This window comes from Melozone crissalis, unplaced genomic scaffold, assembly GCF_028551555.1.
Source record: "Melozone crissalis strain CALT ecotype California unplaced genomic scaffold, PUWL_Pcris_2 ptg000009l_1, whole genome shotgun sequence".
Classification (NCBI taxonomy): Eukaryota; Metazoa; Chordata; class Aves; order Passeriformes; family Passerellidae; genus Melozone; species Melozone crissalis.
Window position 1 is genome coordinate 1,830,815 of NW_026535787.1, and position 19,757 is coordinate 1,850,571.

General features: G+C 48.7%; 1 protein-coding gene across 2 annotated transcripts in view; it reads left to right on the forward strand.

Annotated features, from left to right (window-relative positions):
* Nucleotides 1-16,130, forward strand: part of HUNK (hormonally up-regulated Neu-associated kinase) — a 36,481-nt gene extending 20,351 nt beyond the window's left edge. The window contains exons 4-10 of one of the 2 annotated variants that reach the window (XM_054270451.1): nucleotides 1,759-1,894; nucleotides 2,087-2,214; nucleotides 5,335-5,470; nucleotides 7,885-8,053; nucleotides 8,538-8,621; nucleotides 12,209-12,389; nucleotides 14,575-16,130. In XM_054270451.1, coding sequence (XP_054126426.1) covers nucleotides 1,759-1,894; nucleotides 2,087-2,214; nucleotides 5,335-5,470; nucleotides 7,885-8,053; nucleotides 8,538-8,621; nucleotides 12,209-12,389; nucleotides 14,575-15,218 — 1,478 coding nt within the window. In that variant the 3' untranslated portion in view covers nucleotides 15,219-16,130. The remainder of the gene's footprint in view (nucleotides 1-1,758; nucleotides 1,895-2,086; nucleotides 2,215-5,334; nucleotides 5,471-7,884; nucleotides 8,054-8,537; nucleotides 8,622-12,208; nucleotides 12,390-14,574) is intronic. The other variant, XM_054270452.1, reaches the window with a different exon arrangement.
* The last annotated feature ends 3,627 nt before the right edge of the window (nucleotides 16,131-19,757 follow it).

Here is a 19,757-nt window from a genome sequence, read left to right on the forward strand (position 1 = left end):
GACTCCAGCCCTGCTCCTGCAGTTTGCCTTGGCTGCATGGAGGGGTCTCCTCACTGTGGGGGAAGGATAAAGGAAAGAGAAGTTTGGTCTTCCAGAGCCTCAATAAATTGTCCTCATGATCTGAATTCTGTCCCTTGCTGGGCTCCTAGAAAGGGAGAGGCAGGCGAGGTTATCAGTGCTGGTGGTCTCACTGCTCCCATCGAGATCAGCAGTGCATCCTGAATAAAAACAATAAAAACCACGCTGTGATCACCATGTGCTGACACAGTTTGATAGCAATATCCTCATTTCCATGGCTGTGGAACCCCTGTCCCCAGCATGCTTCCATTTGCACAAATTCTGCATTTCAGCAGGGGGAAAAAAAGGCACAGGAGCTGAAATGAATGAGCCAAACAAATGAATAAAAGGTTGACAATTGAAGCAAATAAGAGAATGAAAAGCTCTGGTAGAGCACCCCTCCTCTGATGCTGGTGAAGGGCTGGTGATCGACACGAGCACAGAACACAGCCCTTGTACCCTGGGACTGTCAAACATCACGTTTGGAGCTGGCCTGACACAGCAGGCTGAGGACCGGCAACAACTCTGTGTGCAGATGTTATTTCCACGAGTTTCTAAAAGTATTCCCCAGCTGACAGAACTCATCTCAGGCCACAGCTAATGAGCACGTTAATTAAGGTAATGGATCCTCTGCAGTATTTGTGGAAGCCCCAGGGATGATTAAGCAGTGCCCAGAGAGAATTGTTTCTCCATCAGAGGCAAATTCTCCCTTCAGTTGTGACAGAGTTCTCCAGGAAAACCCCATTTTAGCTGTGAAAGATGGGATTCCTGTCCCCCTGGGCCTGCAGGGCCCTCAGGGATGCACGGATCCACATGCAGGGATGCAGTTGCCACCATTCAGGCACTTCCAGTCACTGTGATAATTGCATTTCTTTGGTAGGAATTTTTGTGTCTTTGCCTGGTTTACTGGGGGAATGAGGCTTCTGTGTCTGCCCTGCTTCTAATCCCTTGAGGAGCTCCTCAGATTTCACCCAAATTTGATTTTCAGTGGGGTGAAAGCTAAAGGACAGGCCAGCCCTGCAAGTCCAGTGTAAATAAATGTGCAGCTAAGGAAAAAAAGCCACAAATCAATGCCTGAAAGAGGATATTGAGGAGCTAATCAGGTGTCAGTGGTGGTTTTCAGAAATTCACAGAATATTCTGAGTTGGAGAGGGCCACAAGGACCCACGAATCCAACTCTTTAACGAATGGGATTTGTTGTTCCCTGAGCCCATCTGAGCCTGCAGCCACAGCAGGGCTGGAGCAGACAGGAGGGAAATTTTGGGAGCACCCAAAATGTGTTCCAGAGCTGAACCCTCTGTGTTTGTGCATCACCACAGCAGCCCCGGAGTTTTCCATCTGAGGCCTCATTTATGCTCAGATTTTGAAGAAATCCCCCTAACCTTGTCCCTGCCCAGCATCCTGCAGCCTGAGGTGGCTCAGGGGCTGGGACAAGCTCAGCTCTGGTTGTTGCCATCCAGCTGCTCTGTGTATGAAATGGAAAATTTGGCATGTTCTAAGACTCCTCTTATTGTTTGTTGGTTATTTAGCACCTTGGGGAAGCAAATGGCATCAAATTTTTGCATGTGGATGAGTGGGGTTTTTTTCTCCTCAGGGAGTTCATTGCTTTTGGGGAAAAAAAAGTTATTTCTTTTTAACTTGTGCTCTAGCCCAGTTTGAGCGTGTCTCTCTTTCATAACTGTGTCTCTGTGCCTTTCACAGACTTTGGATTGAGCAACTGTGCAGGAATTTTGGGTTATTCTGATCCCTTCAGCACCCAGTGTGGGAGCCCAGCATATGCAGCCCCTGAACTTCTGGCAAGGAAGAAGTACGGGCCCAAAATAGACGTTTGGTCCATGTGAGTTCCTCCTTGGGTTTGGAATTTAAAGAGCAGGGGCATCTCCAGCTGGATCAGGGGAGATGCTCTCAGAGATCGGGCATCAACCCTGTAATAGCTGGCAGACATTAAAGATGAACTGCAGACTCCAAAACCCAAATTTTCCCTCGTTCCTGATCATTCTGGTTTCTTTTCCTGCCTGTTTCCTTTCAGTGGGGTGAACATGTATGCCATGCTGACGGGAACATTGCCCTTCACTGTGGAGCCATTCAGCCTGAGAGCCTTGTACCAAAAGATGGTGGACAAAGAGATGAACCCCTTTCCCACCCAGCTCTCCTCAGGTAAAGCTGCTCCACGGGATTGTGTCCCCTCAGTCATGCTAATTGAGAAAAGCTCCCTTTTCTTTTTCATTGTGGCCTCTGCAAGAGCTGCAGGAGTTGATGCAGCAGAATTCCTTTTGCTTTGACTCCTGGGGAAGCACCAAGTTGTGCTGAATATGAGAGGAGGAGCAAATCTGTGAAATTCTGTGGGACTGCTTTTGCAGAGCAGTTGGTCACTTTTGCACATCCAGGAGATTCTAGCATGGGGTAAGGGTGGATGGAGAGATTATTTTGGAATTACAGATTCCTGGGCATTGTCATGACAGGGGTTGGGTGACAAATAACCTCAAATAACCTGCCTCAAATAACCTCACATTTATTATGGAATAATGAGATGTGCTCAGAAAGTTACTTTGGGACAGCCACCTGGGATAACCTCTGTGTGTTCACAAAATGCAAAAGAGTTGATGTATTAGTATCAGGAATATTAATTCCTGCTTCAGAGCCATGTCACTAGGCAACAGAATCACTTTCCAGCTTGCAGCAAGGCCACTGTCAGCATTTGGAACAAGCTGGGGTTTATTTTTTCGTGCCAAATCTGTTGTCCGTGGAGAGCTCCTTCCTTCCCTGGCAGCCTGCTTGCAAAGGGCTTTTGATAGAATTAAAAGATGCTAAATGCAAAAAGGGAATGGAAACCCTTGGGAGCTGAGTCACAAGGTGAATTCTCCGAGCAGAGATTCAGGGTTCCACCTCCCTCCCCGTACAAGGCCAGCCAAAAAGATAACATTGCTTTTTAGCAGTGTTGGATTTGCTGTTTCACCTATCCCACCATTTGAGTGGAGATCAGATTTTCTCCATTTTCAGCTCACTGTGTCCCCAGGGAAGGCAGGGTTCTGTTTATCCTGTGGGAGCCTGGACTTGCAGAGGTGATGGCAAATGAATGGAGTAGATTTAAAGATGTTAACCTTTGCCCAAAAGGAGCCCATCAGTCCCTGAGCCCAGCCCAGGGACATGGCACAGTGTGATTTAAGTGACATTTCTCCCTGCCACCTTAGCCTGTGGGTCACTGGGCAGCAACTCTGCTCTGGGAATTGCAGTGCTTGTTAAATTCTTGGGTTTGTGGACCTTTTATTTTAGTCAGGTCCTAATTTCCATAAATCCATCCATAAAGCACAGAGTTTTCACAGTAAAAATTCTCACTTTTACATGCCCAGTGGGTTGTCTTTCAATATTTAATTTCCTGGTTACTGAACACACACAGCCCCACCATGCAGTGTTATCTCTGAGCAGGAAAACACTTTGATTTCTGTGACCCACAATGCTGGCTGACCCTGAGCACCCAGAGCAACCTGTGCAGCGAAACAGGGACATTTTGGAGCTGCTGTTTGATTTTCCCACTTGGGAGCCTGTTTCTCATGAAGCCTCTTGAACAGCAGCTCTCTGGGTATTGATTTTAGCTGAGCAGAGGTCAGTGGGTGTTCACCTTGCATATATTCATTTTCCTTCATATTTTTTTTCCCTGGGGAAATCATTTTGCATGATGGATGGATGGAAACTTCCAGGAGGGAATTTTCACCCCAAAATTGGCTTCTCCCAGCCTGAATCTCTTGATCTGTGGCACTTCACAAGTTTCATTTAATTAGCTTGCCTTTTGGCAAAGGTGGGGGTGGAGAAGTAGGATTTTTAAAGGAGATTTTGGGTGATTTGGAGACCAGGCATGGTGGTGGTGAAGGAGGGAGTGTGGGTTTGGGGAGAGGGATTTTTGTGGCTCAGAGCCAATAGGATTCGAAACCAATGTGAGGTTTTTAACACAGACACTGGAGCAAGAGGGGATTCTATGGGAGAACAAGGGTTTGTTGTTTGCTGGGATGGGGTGAAGAAAGGGCACCCCAGGCACACAGACAGCAGCTTCCAGCAAGGTTGGGAATTTGGATGGAGGCTCTTCCTGCTGCTCTGCCACATGGCTGCTGCAGGATAATAACAGAAATGCTGGAAAGTATTTAAATAAAGCATCTCCCTTAAATCAGTGCTTTGTGAAGAGAGGGATTAGGAAAAAACCCAGCTGAACTGGTAAATACAGAGTAAGAAGCCTCTCTTGCACATCTAAGCTTCTTGACACAGAGTTTGTCCAGCTGAAACCTGATTTTTGCAGGGTATTGTACACTGAGGTTGCTGAGGTTGGTGGGTGTTGTCACTTGTTGGATCTAACCCTGATTTATTTAGGGAGAAGCCCTCCCTTCCTCATCCTCCACCCTCCCCATCCTGTCCCATCCCACCATGGTGTCACCAACAGGAGTTTCATCCTCCTTAAATTGTACCTAGAAGCACTGAAATAATTGATAATCGATAATTTGATAATTGAGGATTAATAATCCTTGATAATTTGAGGAATAAAGACCAGACCTAGCTGAAACAGAGTTTATTTTCAGCTCAGGGGCTCTTCTTGTGAGCTTTCGGGCAGATCTTGATTTCGTTGCTCCTAATCAAGTAAGGAGCACGTGGCTTAAAAATTGAGGGTTTTTGAGGAAACCCAGGAGGAGTGGTTGAATGTCATTGGAAGTTGAAGGTTCAGGAGAAGAAAGCTAAGCCTGTTAATTTTGCTACACTCTTTTTAATTTGGCTAAAACCTTCTGCAGCTGATTGTAGGTGGGATGGGAGCCAGAGAATTTATCCTTGTCACATCAAGGGGAGCCAAATTTGCTGTGTCTTCCTTCCCAGGTCTGCATCCCCTCCCTTCCACTCACCCCTGGTCCTTCTCCTTCTACTTTGATCCAGGGATTTGTCTGACCTGGCTCCAGCCTCTCATGTGGGAATTAAATTAATTAAATGTTGCCTCACCTGCTCCAAAACCTCAAATGAGCTCTGAGCCAAAAATGCCTTTTCTGCTCTCATTGGATATAAAATGAATGCATTAAATAATGTCTATAAATCATTGTGGCTGTAAATCATTGTTTGTTTCAGTTACTAATCCCTTATCAGCGCTCCCATTTTCCCAAGGACACGGGAGCTTGCAGTAAGGGAATTGTTAATTTTCAGTGTGCTCTTGCTCAGGGTACACACCTGTGTTAACTCACCTCCTGTGCCAGTCCCAGAGCAGAGGACAGAGCTGATTTTTGGGGTTTTCCCTCCATCTCTCCACAGCTGCCATCAACTTCCTGCGCTCTCTGCTGGAGCCAGACCCTGCCAAGAGACCAAACATCCAGCAGGCCCTGGCAAACAGATGGCTCAATGAGAACTACCCTGGCAGGGCACCACCCAATGTCACCTACCCAAACAGGTACAGCAGGGAGGGGAGGGGAAAACCTGCCAACATGGCCCTGGTGCTCCAGCTCCACTCGTGTCACACATCCTAGGAACTGTGAATCCATCCTAGAAGTTGTGGAGATGGATGATGGATGGATGGATGGATGGATGGATGGATGGATGGATGGATGGATGGATGTCAAGCAGCTTGGGTGCCTAGGGGTATCACTGGATCCATCCTCAGAAACGTGCACCTGTAATCCCCAGGATATAAAGGTGGCCCCTGTGATGAATTGTTTCCCAAGGGAGGAGAACAGGCAGAGCCATTCTCTCAATATCACTCTGTTGTATTCATATTTCTAGAGTCCCATACCTCTACAGTGTTTTCTTATGGCTGCAGTTCTTCACAGCACAGATTCCTTCTTCTACACATGGTTTCTTCATAGCCAGAGCCCCTTCCAGGCTGTCCCTGACCAGCCAACCCACCCCCTTTTATCCCAGTTATCTTCACTAGGCACAGCAACAACAACTGGGATTGGGGCAAGGCCTGTATACAGATATTCAAGTACTGTATTTCCCCCTTTCCTTTTACTTACAGATATTCAAGTGCAATACTGATATTTTACTAGGACTCAAAGGCCACCTCTACTATATCACTCCTCTCCGAATTTAGGGGACATGTGAATCTGTAAAGAGTAAAAGCCTTTAAAGCGATTCTTTCTCTCCTTTTTTAAAAATAATACTACTTTTGTTTCATTAGTTGATGTCCCATGCTTGGCCTACCTAGGCTTTGTCATAGTGGAGCTTTACAGGGAGAAAATCCTGCAAAGTTTTAAATATTTAAAGGTGTGGCCTGGCTCCTTTTGAGCTTGTCTCAGAAAGCACCACTGGAGTCAGCTTCCATGGAATTTCTCCAAGTTTTCCATAGTGTGCAGCTATGGATAAGGTGTGATGAAATGGTGTGTGAAAAACCCACTGCTGAATTTGCAAAGGATTGATTCCTCCCTTAATCAGCACAAAAGATGTTCTTGCATTGCCCTTCCACTCCTGTGGGGGTAACTCCCATTGTCCCCAAGACAGGAGCGTGGCAGGAAGGGAAGAGCATGGAGATAAGGTGGGAGAACAGCAGAAGCTGCAATTTCAGGAGAATATTTTCCCAGACTTTTTATAGGCTTGCTTTTGTTGAAGAAATTCCCTGAAGGCAAGCAAAAATTTTCCCATTTTGCTGAGCGCTTCAAGTTGAAATTGCCTGGATTTCTTTTGCTGCCCAGATGTCTCAACGTGCAGTGGCCAAGATAAGTTTTGCTTTTGAACTTGTGAACAAAAGACCCAACCTCAGGCATTCCTTAGGGGCAGAAGGAGCGTTCATAGGCACAGGGAACAAAGGGAATGAGTTATTTGAGATTTCCCAGGCTGTGTTTGACATCTTGTCTGAGTCCTGTCCATCAGAGCCCAGGCAGGAGTGGGAAAATGGGGAGGAATCTTGCAAAATAAGCACCCTCTGATATTAGGCTTGGTATTAGGAGTGAGGAATATCCTCTAGGAACAACTGGAGCCCAGTTCTCTGGAGATAGCTGGGAGCTGGTGGTACCTCTGGGAAGCTGGCCAGCCCATTTAGAAGTCTAAATAGGAGCAGAGCTCTTTGGAAAAATCTGCTTTTAACTCAGGCTGAGCCAATGCTTTGGCATCTCCACAAGACCTCTGTTCTGCTTTTCTCGCCTTGGCTGAGGCTGCTCCAGACTTTAGAGAGGAGAGAGACATAAACATGGCTGTGACAGCAGGGAGACAGCAGTGCTGCCATTGTGAGCTGCAGGAATAATCCTGTGCATCCCCTTTCTCCAGCAGGAAATTCCCTGGCTAATTAGGGCAGGGACACTGCAGCAGGTAGGGAAGGGGGTGAAGCTCAGAGCAGAGCTGTTGGATTAGGAGAAAAGGGCTTTTCAGAGAGCCAGATTTTTGGCTGGATTTTACCTCTTTTCCTTCAAAACCAGCTCATCTTCATGATTTTCAGTGGTCAGGTGTAGGGGAACAAATGGCCTGAGCATCAATCACGGTGCCATTTCCCATCAGGGATGGACAGAGTGGTCAGAATTCTGTTCATTCCTGCAGCTCCTGTGCTCCCAGATATCTGTCCTTTCCCTGCCCGGCTTTCCTGGGTCAAAACATTTGCCCTCAGGTCAAATGCAGTGTTCTCTTGGGGGGTCAGAGCCTGTCAGCACAGAAAGTCTCAATAACCAGGGTTATTCTCAGTAACCAGGGTTCAGTAGGGTTCAAAGGGTTCAATAGGGTTCAAAGTCTCAATAACCAGGAAATTCTCAGTAGCCAGGGTTCCAACACCCGCCTGCTCCTGGGAGACTGGAACCAATCACCCCCAATTACTGAGCCCCTGGGGTGTTCTGCCCTGCAGAGGACACCCCAAAAACCCTGTTGTGCCTCTCCCCTGTGCAGGATTCACCTGGAGGACCTGAGCCAGAGCGTGCTGCTGCACATGACCGAGAAGCTGGGCTACAAGAACAGCGATGTCATCAACACCGTGCTGTCCAACAGGGCCAGCCACACGCTGGCCATCTATTTCCTGCTCAACAAGAAGCTGGAGCGCTACCTGGCCAGCCTCAGGGTGAGCCAGCTGCCTCCTGCCACTGCTGGGGGACGAGGGGACAAAAAGGCTGCAGGTGGCCTGGCTTGGTGGCATTTGGTCTCCCGGGATTACAGAATATCCCATTGGGAAGTGCCCCAGTGCTGGGTTAGTTCTGCTGCTTGGAATGCCAGTAACACAATTTCTGGAGTCAGGACATCAAGAAGAAGCTTAAGAGCTCTTACATTTATTTAGGTTTGAAGTGAAAAGTCAGCTGAAAGTTTTACCTGAAGCATAGCTCAGGCCTTCCAATCTGGCAACAGCAACTCAGTTTTTTCCTTCCCTCACTCCTTTCCACATTGCCACAATGATATTTACAATGTAATGGACCAAATCCATCAGCCCTGTGAGCTGATGCCCCTCCACTGAATGCCAGGAGTGGGTGCAGTCCATTAAGCGGTAATTAAACCTTGGTGCTCTCTAATTATCTCACATATTTGACTTTTCTCTGCTTTTGTCTCTGCAGAAGGCTGAAGGCCAGGACAGTGTTTGCCACAAGAACCAGCTGTACCAGATGGAAAAATACAAGGCCAATAAAGACTCCTATGAGGTAAAGCTCAGCAAAGCTTGGTGCAGTGCTTTGAGAGCAGATTGAACTTGAGCATCCTTGGTGATGGTGATTAAAGTGATGGGATTGTGGAGAAAAGAAATAGCTGTGGTCTGGCCTGTGCAGGACAAATAAATCCCTTTCAAAGAAAGAAATAGTGACCCCCAAGAGAGGAACTGGAAAGGTGACTTTCAGGGTTTTTAAAGAAATTAAATGCTTTTAACTCTCTGTTTAGCAAAATGATGCAAACACAGGGGGCTCCACAGTTTCATTCTGGGGTGCAAAAATATGAAAACTGAGTGTTCTAGAGGCTCTGGGCCCTTGGTGCTGCAGGACAGAGAGAGCTGGGTGGCAGCCAGGGTGACCCTCTGGTGTCCTGGGCCAACCCTGCCGTGGCTGCCAGCAGCAGTGAGGCTGGACTAGCCCAGCACTCTGCAAAGTCAATTTTCTCTGCTCCTTAGCAGAGGGGATGTGGGCTCAGCCTCTGCATCATGAAGGAATTCCCCTGGGCAGACAAAAGATTTAACCTTTTGCTCTGTCGCTCTCCAGTCTCCTTGCCTGCAAGCAGAGAAGGTATTTTGTATGAAATCCTGGCTGGGTTTCTCTTCCCTGGCTGATTCTTTGCCAAGCACTAAAATTACAGGAGTAATGTGAGCTGTGCAAGTGCTCCCTGCCAGCACAAAGAGCAGCATTCTTGGGGAGGCTGCCTGTTCCAAAGGCTGCTCCTCAGCCCTGGATTGATTATCTAATTGCAGGGGCAGATCTGTGTCGGGGCTGGTTTTGTTTATTATAAAGGCAAGCTGAACTGCAAGCCAGATGGAAATATCAGGGCAAAGCACTTACTCTTTTCTCGAATAAATCAAAACCTTCTTGCTGGGAATGGACCGGCAGTGGGTAGACCAGATGAATGTGACATTTCACAAAGCTCTCACAACTTCCCCAAGCTGTTCCCTGGAAACAGGGGCAGCAACTGGGGGCTGAAGGCTCCAGATCCTGCCTGGAGCACCCTGGCAGGGGGTGGAGATGGGCTCTGGGGTCCCTCTCACCCCACCCTCTGCTTCCACAGCGGTTTCTGTCACTGTAGCTGTGCTCACAGGAGGAATTGGGAGCACTGGTCCCCAGGGAGCAGAGCTGCAGGTTGCCATGGGAATAGCAGGGGGAGGGATGGTCAGCTCCAGCTCCAGCAGAATTCCTCCCACCTCTCTCCAGCCATGGGAAATGAGGATTTGGCTTCAGGAGGAGCAGCTGGGCAGGCAGGGGAAAAGGGCAGTGGTTGTGTCCTGCCCCTTTTCTCCTGCTGCAGGCTGGGCAGGGGCAGGCAGGCAGGACTCTGTGCTCTCTCCATCTCTTTATTTGTGGAAGGGGTCTCAGGATGAATGGCTGTCCCTGCAGGGGAGCCCAGAGGTGGAATTTGCAATTTCGAACAGCTGCTGTCCTTGTCCTGTCCCCGTGTCAGACGTGGCCAAGGCAAACACCCTTGATCTGCCTTTCAGATCCATTGCTGGGGCTCAGAGCAGGTTTGAGGGTCAAGGTCAGGACAGGAAATAGCAGAGGATGATGTAATTCCCAACCTATTCAAGCACAGCATACCGGTGCAGCTCCTGCATTGTGGCACACAGCAGTGCAGGGGGGAACTTCTGCAACCCCCCTGAATGAAATCTTCCTTCCCTTTCCAAATACAACTGAGTGGCACCTTGGGATTCAGGTCCTGAGCCACGTTAGCACTTTCAGAAACACCCCTAAGACCATTTGCAGTGCTCATCCAGCGTGAAGGAATTAATTGGCAGCACCGGATGTGTGAATTTCCTTTGCCAGGGCTGCTTTCATTGCGTGGAGTGGCTGGCTCAGAGAATGTGCCAGCAGGGCGAGGGCAAAGGCAGGAGCACTTGGCAGGTGAGGAGCTGCAGCTTGGCTCCTGCACCATCAGGCTAAAAACACTGCAGGCATGGAACATCCAGAGGCTCAGGATCAGCTGCACACCTTCCCCCTGGCTGCTGGGGCAGGTGATGGAGTGGCTATCAATAATAATAATAATAATTAGCATTATTAGCAGTGTTCTTGCTGCTGCTGCTGGTTTTGGTGCTGTTGCCACCTCACCCTCACCAGGAGCAAAGCTTCTGACCCACAGTGTGGCTCCAAGCCTGGCTCCAATGGATGGGCACCTCCAGAGGTGGGCAGCTCCACCAGGGGCTCCTTGGTGGCTGTGGAAGGGTCAGGCAGCTGCAGCCAGCCAGAGGGAGAGGAATTGCAGGGAGTGAGGGATGGAGGGGGGCAAAAACACACAAGCACAAAGGGAGGCTCCTCCAGTGAGGAGGATCTCAGGTTCTTCTTCTCCCGAGTCAACCATGTTGGTGTTAAAACTAAAAACTTTGGTTTATGAGTCGCTGAAGGTCTTCTTTCCAACTCTGCAACTCCTGAAAGGTTGGTGAGCCCAGCAGTGCCCAGAAGTGTCTGTGCAGGGAGCCAGGCTCCATCTGAGCTGGGAATGTTCATAATAAGTCCAGATTTTTGCCTCTTCATGTCCATCTTGCTTCCAGAGCTGTTTAGTGGTCCAGGAGAATCTTCTGCATCTTTCTTTTCCTCTCTCAGGTGTTTTTATGCACTTCACTTTGAGGGTTTTCGTAGACTCCACATCAGTGAGCTTGCAAAAGAAAATCAAGAGTGGCAGTGCATAATTACCAGACAAAACAGGCACATAATTGGGGGAAGGAACTTTCCTTCACTTTTTAAAAAGAGTTGTACTTGCAGTGACCTTCTAATCAGATGAGCAAAACATGTTGCTTAAATGAGAACTGTCACCAGAAAAACAACCCCAGACCAACCAAAACTTTTTTTTAATGTGAAATAAGGCTTTGGGCTCCCCTAGAAATCAGTAGCAGGTAAAAGGTGTTAAGCAGTTTGCTGAATCCAGTGACTGAAAGAAGAAGCAATGAATTTTCCCTGTAAAACAGGGCTTTGAAAATTGGCTTCCCCTTCGGAGTCCTACTCCCCTACTCTGTTTTTCCTCTGTCATCACTGGAGATCAAACCTATCTTCTTCTTGCAATTCCTCCTCCAGCTGCCTTCCCCATCACAGCCAGGAGTTATGGCTCAGGGAAGGATTGGCTCAATAATTTTCTCCCCTTCCATGTCTTGTGCAGTTGCAGAGATGCTGTAAAAGCAAGGGCTGTGTTCCTCCAGATCTTGTTTGGACAGAACAGAAATGACTCAAAGGCTTTAAACTTCTTTAAAACCTTGCAGCTCACCTTTTTAAATCTCAGAGGGAGTGGAGTAAAGAGAAATCAAAGGGAGTTTTTTGGTGCTTAAGTAGGGTATTTCAGGTATGGAGGAGCATAAGCCTTCACCTGCTTTCTCCAAGAGAAAAGTTTTCCTTTTCCTTTAATTTTCCAAGACCTGCCTGAATGGCAGAGCAGATGGGAGCCATGAAATCATGGCAAACTGATCAGAGGCAAATGAGACATGGAGGGTTTAGTTACTCTGAGATAAGTTCCTTGTAAATACATGGTACTTAATCCACCTAGGAAGGTCTGGGGGTCACTGCAACTTCCCTTGAGTAAACCAAACTGTTCTTGTTTGTTTTACAACCTAAAGGACAAAAAACTCAAAGAGCGAGAAAAGAAAGGGGAGATCCTTCACCGTCAGCTCCCAAAGAAAAGTGAGAAAAGTCCAGTTTCATATAGACAGCCTTCTTCCTGTCTTATCTCACAGATCCAGAACCCCAAGGCTCTGCTGAAGGACCGGAAAGTCGCCAAGGCCGGGGGTCCGGACAAAGGTCAGTGGGACAAAGGCCGTGGTGGGTCTGTGTCTGCATGTTAGATGTGGTGGTTTTGAGCCTGTTCTGTCCTGTCTGGTGGTTTTAAGCCTGCCCTGTGTGCTGTGGTGGTTTTGAGCCTGCCTTGAGCTGTGTGGTGTCTGTTTGTGAGTAAAAACTCCGGGTTTGCCTTCCCTGCCGCTCCGGGGGTGGTGTGGGAAAGGAGCCTGGATAATGTCAGCGCACGTGGAGTGAAATGCCCTGAGGAATCCATGGTGGTGCTCAGCAGTCAGGAGCCCTCCCTGTCTGTGTTTGACAGGATTCCTGCAGCGCTTTAGCAAGGCAGCTTCTTCCCCTGTTTACACGTCCTCACACGAAATCCTCCGCGCTCACGCTGCTGTTTTGAAAGCATCACCACCCACCCTGGATCAGTGAGGAACCAGAGCTGGTAGCCAAGCTCCTTCCTACCAGCCCCTGTTTTCCTCAGAGGGGGCTAAGGAGAGTCCCTGACCTCCCTGAGGGGTCCCTGGGAGGAATGGGAAAGGGGCAGCCTCAGGGAAAGGCTGCAGGTGGGACTGCCAACCTCAGCATCAGCACAAGGAGGGGGGAAATGATGAGCAGGGAAAGGAAAAGATGTGACAGAGGAGAGCACAGCATTAATCACAAAGGGCGGCCTGAGAGGGCTGGGTGAAAACTGCTGGCAGAGAAAGGAGTGGAGGAAAAGAGGAGTCAGCAGGAAAAATGGGCAATGCAGACCTGGATGGGAGACACTGAGGAGCAGCAAGGTGAAGTAGCCTCTTTAGATAGGGAACTAAATGAGGGGAGATGGAAACATCCACAGTGATGGAAAACATTCACTGTGGTGTCAGGGAGTTATTCAGAGTGGTGGCTTGTGATGCTTTCATGCTCATTGTCATTACGTTATCATTGATCATTTGTTGTGCTCAAAGTGAGAAAAAATTGTCCAAGTTGTGTTGGTCTGGCAGCACGGGAACCTCTGCTGCAGGGTGGCAGGAGTCCAGAGAGCTGGGCAGGAGTGGGACAGAGTTCCTTTAAAAAAATGTAAAAAAAAAATTTTAAATGCCCATTTTGCTCAGATTTGCTGTTCCTTTTTGGAGGAAGGCACAGGGGGAAGAAAATCTAGTTCATTTTTTCCCCTCTTTATGTTTCTCCCTGCTTTTTTGTTCTGAAAATTATGCAGATCTCAGCTAAAGCATTTCTCTGCTTATGGAGACTATATTTTGGCACATCTTAAATAATTTCTGCCAGTTTTAGAAAGAAACTGGACAGAATGAACTTCTTTCTACTTTTCCCAGACAAGTGTGAGATTTCATCCTGTTCATCCACAAGACCATCCCTCCACAAGAAATACACCTGAGATTGTGGCTGGGACCTGAGTGCTGGCAGAGCTGAACTATTTCAGTTCCTTTTTGGATGATTTGAGACCCAGGGAACTGATGGAACAGCTTCCAGTTAATTCAATTAGGGGGGCCTGGCAGTCAGGTTGCTTGGACAGCTTTCCATCAAGGCAGCAGAACGTGCTTGCTTGTGATGAGCTTGGCATGAGGCAGTGCCAGCGTTCTGCAGGAGCTGGGCAGATCTTCTCCACGGGCTGTTTTGTTTGACTGGGCCAAATCCTGCAAAGATTTTGTGCCGTTTCTTTCCAGCCCTTGCTGGAGGAAGGTTCTTGCTGAAGTTGGTGCAGCGAGTCTGTTCCAACTGTAACATGCTGTGCTGGCCGGTGCTGCTACTCCATATTTACATGTGTGAAACCAGGGAGAGATTTTGTTCCAAAATGCAAGGAGAGCCTTCAGGGATTAACTCACTGTGCTCCCCTGTGTCTCTAGGTGTGTCAGGGAATACAGGCCCAGCAAGAGCCACACAAAGTGGTGCTGAGAAAGGAGAAATGTGAGATTTCCCAGTGTGTGTGTGGTGGTGTGGCTATAATTAATACAAACAGCTGGAGACATCTGTGCTTTTCCTTCTCCAGTGCCTGTCTGAGTTCAAGCACTTCTCCTGCCTGTGAGGAGGAGGGCAGATAAATCACCTGGGAAGCAATGGTGTTGGTATAGAGGGTGAGGGAGTTGGGTTGTGAGTGCATCCCAGACTGTTTGCTGCAGCTGGAGCATGCCCAGGTCCCTGTGGCCGTGGGCAGTGCTGGTAACTGCAGTGTGCTCTCCTGCTTCCTTCTCCCCTTGCCTTGCAGACTCCAGCGGCGCCGTGAGCCCTTTCCACGAGCCCCTGGCAGCCAGGACGGGCTGTGTGACCTCCAGCTCCCTGGAGTACCTGGAGGTGCAGCAGGCTCCCCCCAGGACCCCCCGGCTCCTCAAGAGGCAGGAGTCCCCGCAGCCGGAGCCGTCCCGCATCGGGGGCCGCCCCAAGGACTCCCCCCTCATCCTCAACATCGTGCACTCCTTCGAGTCAGTGGACAGGGAGGAGCAAATAGACCAGGTTTCCCCCTCTCACCAGTACAGAATTTTGGGCTCTCCGATGAATTTCCCTTACAAAAGCTCCAGTGAAAGGACACTGTCGCCGCTCTTTCCCCCGGGGAGCACGTCCCCCGTCCACCCCACCCAGGTCTCCTTCACCTATGAAGAGAAAGCATATACAGCAAAGGAAGAGGCAGTGTCCCCTACCCAGCTGGTCCCCAGCAACCCCCTGGGCAGCCCAAACTGTGTGAAAAGCAGGGGCAGGTTCCCCATGATGGGGATCGGACAGATGCTGAGGAAGAGGAACCAGAGCATGCAGTCGGTGAATGAGAAGCCCCTGGAAGCCAGGATGCCTCAGCTGCAGCAGATGAGCCCCACACAGATTTCCTTCAACACAGAGGCTCTCAGCGGCCAGTGTTAGCCTGACATCCTGGGATTTGCACTGCTCTTCTCTGGGATCTAACCTTTTTCCCCTTTGAGCAAGAAGGGAAAGCCACAGGCACGTTGCTGTCACCCCGTGGTGGTGCAGCGCAGGAGATCGGAGGTTTGCTTGCAAGGAAGGCACTGTCCTGCATATTACAGTTGAAAGGAAAGGGCTCTGCTTGTGCTGTTAAGAAATATTCACATTTGGCACCTGACTGTACAGTAAAACACCCTGCAAGGCTGAGCGGATCTGTATTTTCACTGCTCTCACCTGGGTGGAAGAACCACGAGCACCGAGGTTTGGTTCCCCCAGGGAATCAGTGCCTGGCCAGGATCTGTGCTGAGACTGTCCCTGCTCCACCTGCCTGTGCCACACAGCCCGTGCTGCTGCTGCAGGCATTGCTTCTGGGCCAGGAGAGGGGCAAATGCCAGTACTCTGCTCAAAGTGAGCTTGCTGACAAGCCCTGCCGAGAAGATGGAGGTGGTAGAAAGCTTGAGTAAAGACACGAGAGGTCTAGCTCAGAAAAAGTGGGAATATTGGGATTCAAAGCAGATTTTGCTGTTAATTACATAAAGTAGGTAATAACACAATCATTTTTTTCATGAAGAAAACTGTGATTATTTAAAAACAAGTGTCATCATGTGGAAATTCACTGCATTGGTCCCTGTTACACCAAGGCAGCTTTGGACACACCTGAAGGCTTCTCTGAGGCTGCAGTGAATTAAAAAGACTAATAAAGGACACCTGAGCCTGTACCAAGTCCATTTTATACTCCAAGATTGGTAATGTAGTGGTTACCAAACATTGGGTATTGTTATCAGCAGTGGAGATTGACTTTCTTAAAAGACACCATGTTCTGTATACCAGTCTTGTTTTTCTAAGTAAATGATACATCTGAGAGGTTGGCAACATCTCTTTGGTTCTGTTTCTGTCCTCAAACCATTTCCTATAAATGAGAAGGTTTAGCCAAAGACAAGGACTGCTCTTTTCTCTCCTTTGTACCACCCCTGTGTATGTGTTATATGTTCAGAGCATCTCAGCCCACTGAATGGGCTGCTCAGTGCTGGCAAAAGCAGCAGAGTGATGCCCAGAGCATTCCTCTCATCCCTGCAGGTGGGACCTTCCCTCAGCACTGGGCTTTGGCCCTGGAGAGCCCAGGAGCATCTTGGACCCTTCAGTGGGGTGAGGGAGTTGTGTAAAATAATACACATGAAAACCCCAAAATGATGAGAAAAGACAGCCCTGGAATAGTTTTATCCATTTTCAGATCATTCTGTTTGTGGAGAGAACCTGTTCATCCCAAGGGGGCCATTTTAACTCCTTCATTTATAAATGTCAGAGCATTTTTATTCTCTTCATGCTAAGAGCACGTTTGTGCTGTCAAACCAGTTGGCAGGGACCACTGAAAAAACAGGGATCACTGAAATCAGGGATCAGTGAAATTAAGGACCACTGAAATCAGGGACCACTGAAACCCCCCCTTTGTGTTCATCACACTCCCATACCTAAGCAGATGGCAGATGCCAACTTGAATTGCAAACTCAGGTTTATTTGGAACCCAATAAAAGGTTGGGGGAGGCAGGAAAGAGACATGTTTTGGTTTGGTTTTTTTTCATTTGTGGAAACACAGGAAATATGTGTAAGGATCAGAATGAAAACAAATGTGAAGTATTTTATTATATTTATAGAGAATATATGAGTACTACAGTGCTAAAACATAACCATGTATTCAGCATAGTCAGTAGCTATGTACAGCCCAACTGCAGTGACCACAGAAAGGACCTACTGAATATCACAGTGGAATTTCCAGGGGGGAAAAGCTGTATTTGGGATCATTATTAAATATATGTACTTTTGGAACAAGATTGCCACAGACTGCTGACTTTGTTTGCCAGGTCACTGCATAGCAAAGATAAAATCTCAGGACAGAAACTGCAAGGATGGGGCTTGGAGCAGCCTGGTCTAGTGGAAGGTTGAGATCTTTTTTTGGTGTTTGCCTCAGTCTTGGCACCAAACCTGTCATGAATGTGTTTGACAGCTGAAAATACACCTTACACTTCAGGCTGGGTGTTGGGAAAAGAGCAGTTCTGAGCTTTGGAATGGAAACACCTCTGTGGGGCCTTTCTGAGCTGCTGTGAAGCACTTACAGGAGGGTTTTTGCAAACTGGCTGATCACTGGGCAGCAGTTCAGGAGCCAGAGTGGTAAGAGTGGTTTTGTTCAGGCTCTTCTGCCTGGAAAAACAGGTGTTGGATTTATTCAGTGAGAAGGAGCAGGAATCAGCAGCTGTTGCTGAAGGTGTTGGTCTTTGTGCTTCTCCTGTAAATGGGCTGCTAAATACTGAAACTCTTCACTGCTTGTAGCACCCCAAGCTCACATTGGCCATGCTTATCCAGAAGTCAGCAGAAAATCTAGGGGCACTGTTGCTGTGGCAGGAGTTGGGGTTTTGCATGTCTCCTCCTTGATTTTTCCATCCTAAATTGCTACAAATGGACAATTTTCTCCTGTGTATCCCCCCTCCCTTGGAACTTCACAATATTTGATCTCAAAGGAAGCCTGTCATAAGATGACTGAGAGAAATCAGAAGAATAATGGGCTTCTGGAGAGAGCCTAGAGTGGGTTTGGAGCTTGCAGGAGCATCTCTGCTTCTCCCTGCCAGCTGAGAAGAAAATAAGATGTTTATTGAGTAAGGGTGAGGTGCTAAGCTTGTTTTAAAACTGAAATAAATATTATATTTATTAATGTTGTATGAAAAGCACTCTTCCACCTATGCAAGGAAAAAAAAAAAACCAATTCCTTGTATCTCTTACAAGGAAAAGGACAAAATCCAGAACAAAGAACGTCACCAGAGGCTTTATTTCCAGATGGCTATTGGATAAAATGAGGTTTTTCTCTCCCATTTCTGCCCGCTCCCAGACAATTTGCCATGTGTAGACCCATGTTTCCTGTGCATCCCAATGAACTCATTGGTCACCACTCCTCACAAAACTTGGAAAATGTCTGATTTCACTCTCCCTTTGGTCAAAAGCAGCCAGGAGGGCTCAGACAGTTTTTCAGGAGGCTGAGAGGTGCTGGGATGGGATCTGTGACAGGTTCTCCCAGGCATGACTTTTTTGACAGCTCCTGAGCAGAAACCCAAGGATTTTTATTTTGTTTAAACACAAAGGAGATTTCAGTTGTGACAAAACTGATCTGCAGTGGGTCTGCCTCAAAGTCCCTGGCCCCAGAGACAGGAGATTCAGATTTTCCAGCCTGGGAGAAGGAGGACACAGCAGGCAAAGCTGTCACTGCAGTTCTCAGGGACAGGGCTTGGCTCTGTCAGCACACGGTGACAAAACTGTCACAGGCCACCAGCTCTCCTGGCCTGGAAGCTCCCAAGCAAATCTGAGAGGTTTCAATGTGCTGTTGACATTTCTGGAGCCTCAGGGCTCTGTGGGAAGTGGCACTGCAGCTAGAATGGATGTCTGGGTGCAGAGGCCTGGATGAGAAGAGCTGGATGCTCGTGCAGGGAAAGTGCTTCAGAATGTGAGGCTGGGGAAAACCAAGTGCCTGAGAGCCCAGATTTAGGTAAAATGGCATCTGAAAGTAGGCCTATGCTAACCTTTCCACTTCCTAAATGAGTGGAATGGCGCTGTGGAGAGCAGGCCTCAGCCCTCCCAGCAGCTGTGTTGGGGTTTCTCTGCTGAGCCAGCACTGCCAGCAGCCCTTGCTGAGCAATGTTCGCTCTCAGGGCTGCTGCCACATCTGAGGGGTGGAAAGGAGCTGCCAGGGAGGCTCTGTGCCAGGCAGGGCTGCCAGGAGAGAGGCTCAGGCCGGGCCCAGGCAGAGCTGCTCAAATCCCAGGTGCTGTCCCTGAGGGCCTGGATGCCTGTGTGAGCAGGAGAGGCCCCCACAGAATCCCTTTGGGAGCTGCCCAGTGCTGCCCAGTGCTGCTCACAGCCCAAACTGCACTGTGGGCAGCTGTTCCAGTGTGTTTTACTAAGGAATTCCTGGGCATTGGGGCTGGGCAGTGGCTGCTGCCCTGAGTGAGCATCTGCAGAGATGTCAGGGGAGCAGAGTAGAGTGCCTGGTGCCTTCCCAGGACAGTGGATCACCAATTCCAAACAGAGTGTTTCACTGCAGGGAAGGGAGGATGGGCTGGGGCCATGGGCTCCTGGGATTGTGGTCCAGGCTGGGAGCCCTGCCATGGGGACCTGAGGTGACAATGGTCCTGCATGGACACTCCTGCAGACCTATGTTTTCCAGGGATTTCCCTGCCTTTGATGGACCCCCTGAGCCAAGGCTTTACACACAGTGCAGGATTTTCCATGAGGTTAAAACTCTTCATTGGCATGAGGGATGGGGGACCCTTCAAAAATCCCAATCCAGCCATTCCTCTGACAAACAGCCCTTGATTCCCACCATGGCAGGGACCTGCTCAATGTCAGAGGGACTTTCCAGCCTCAGGAAGCCCTACCTGCACCCCCACTGTTAGCAGGGAGGGAAGAGCCTCTCCTTGCCTTCAGGCACTGCACACCAGTGGAAAAATCTCCTTCCAA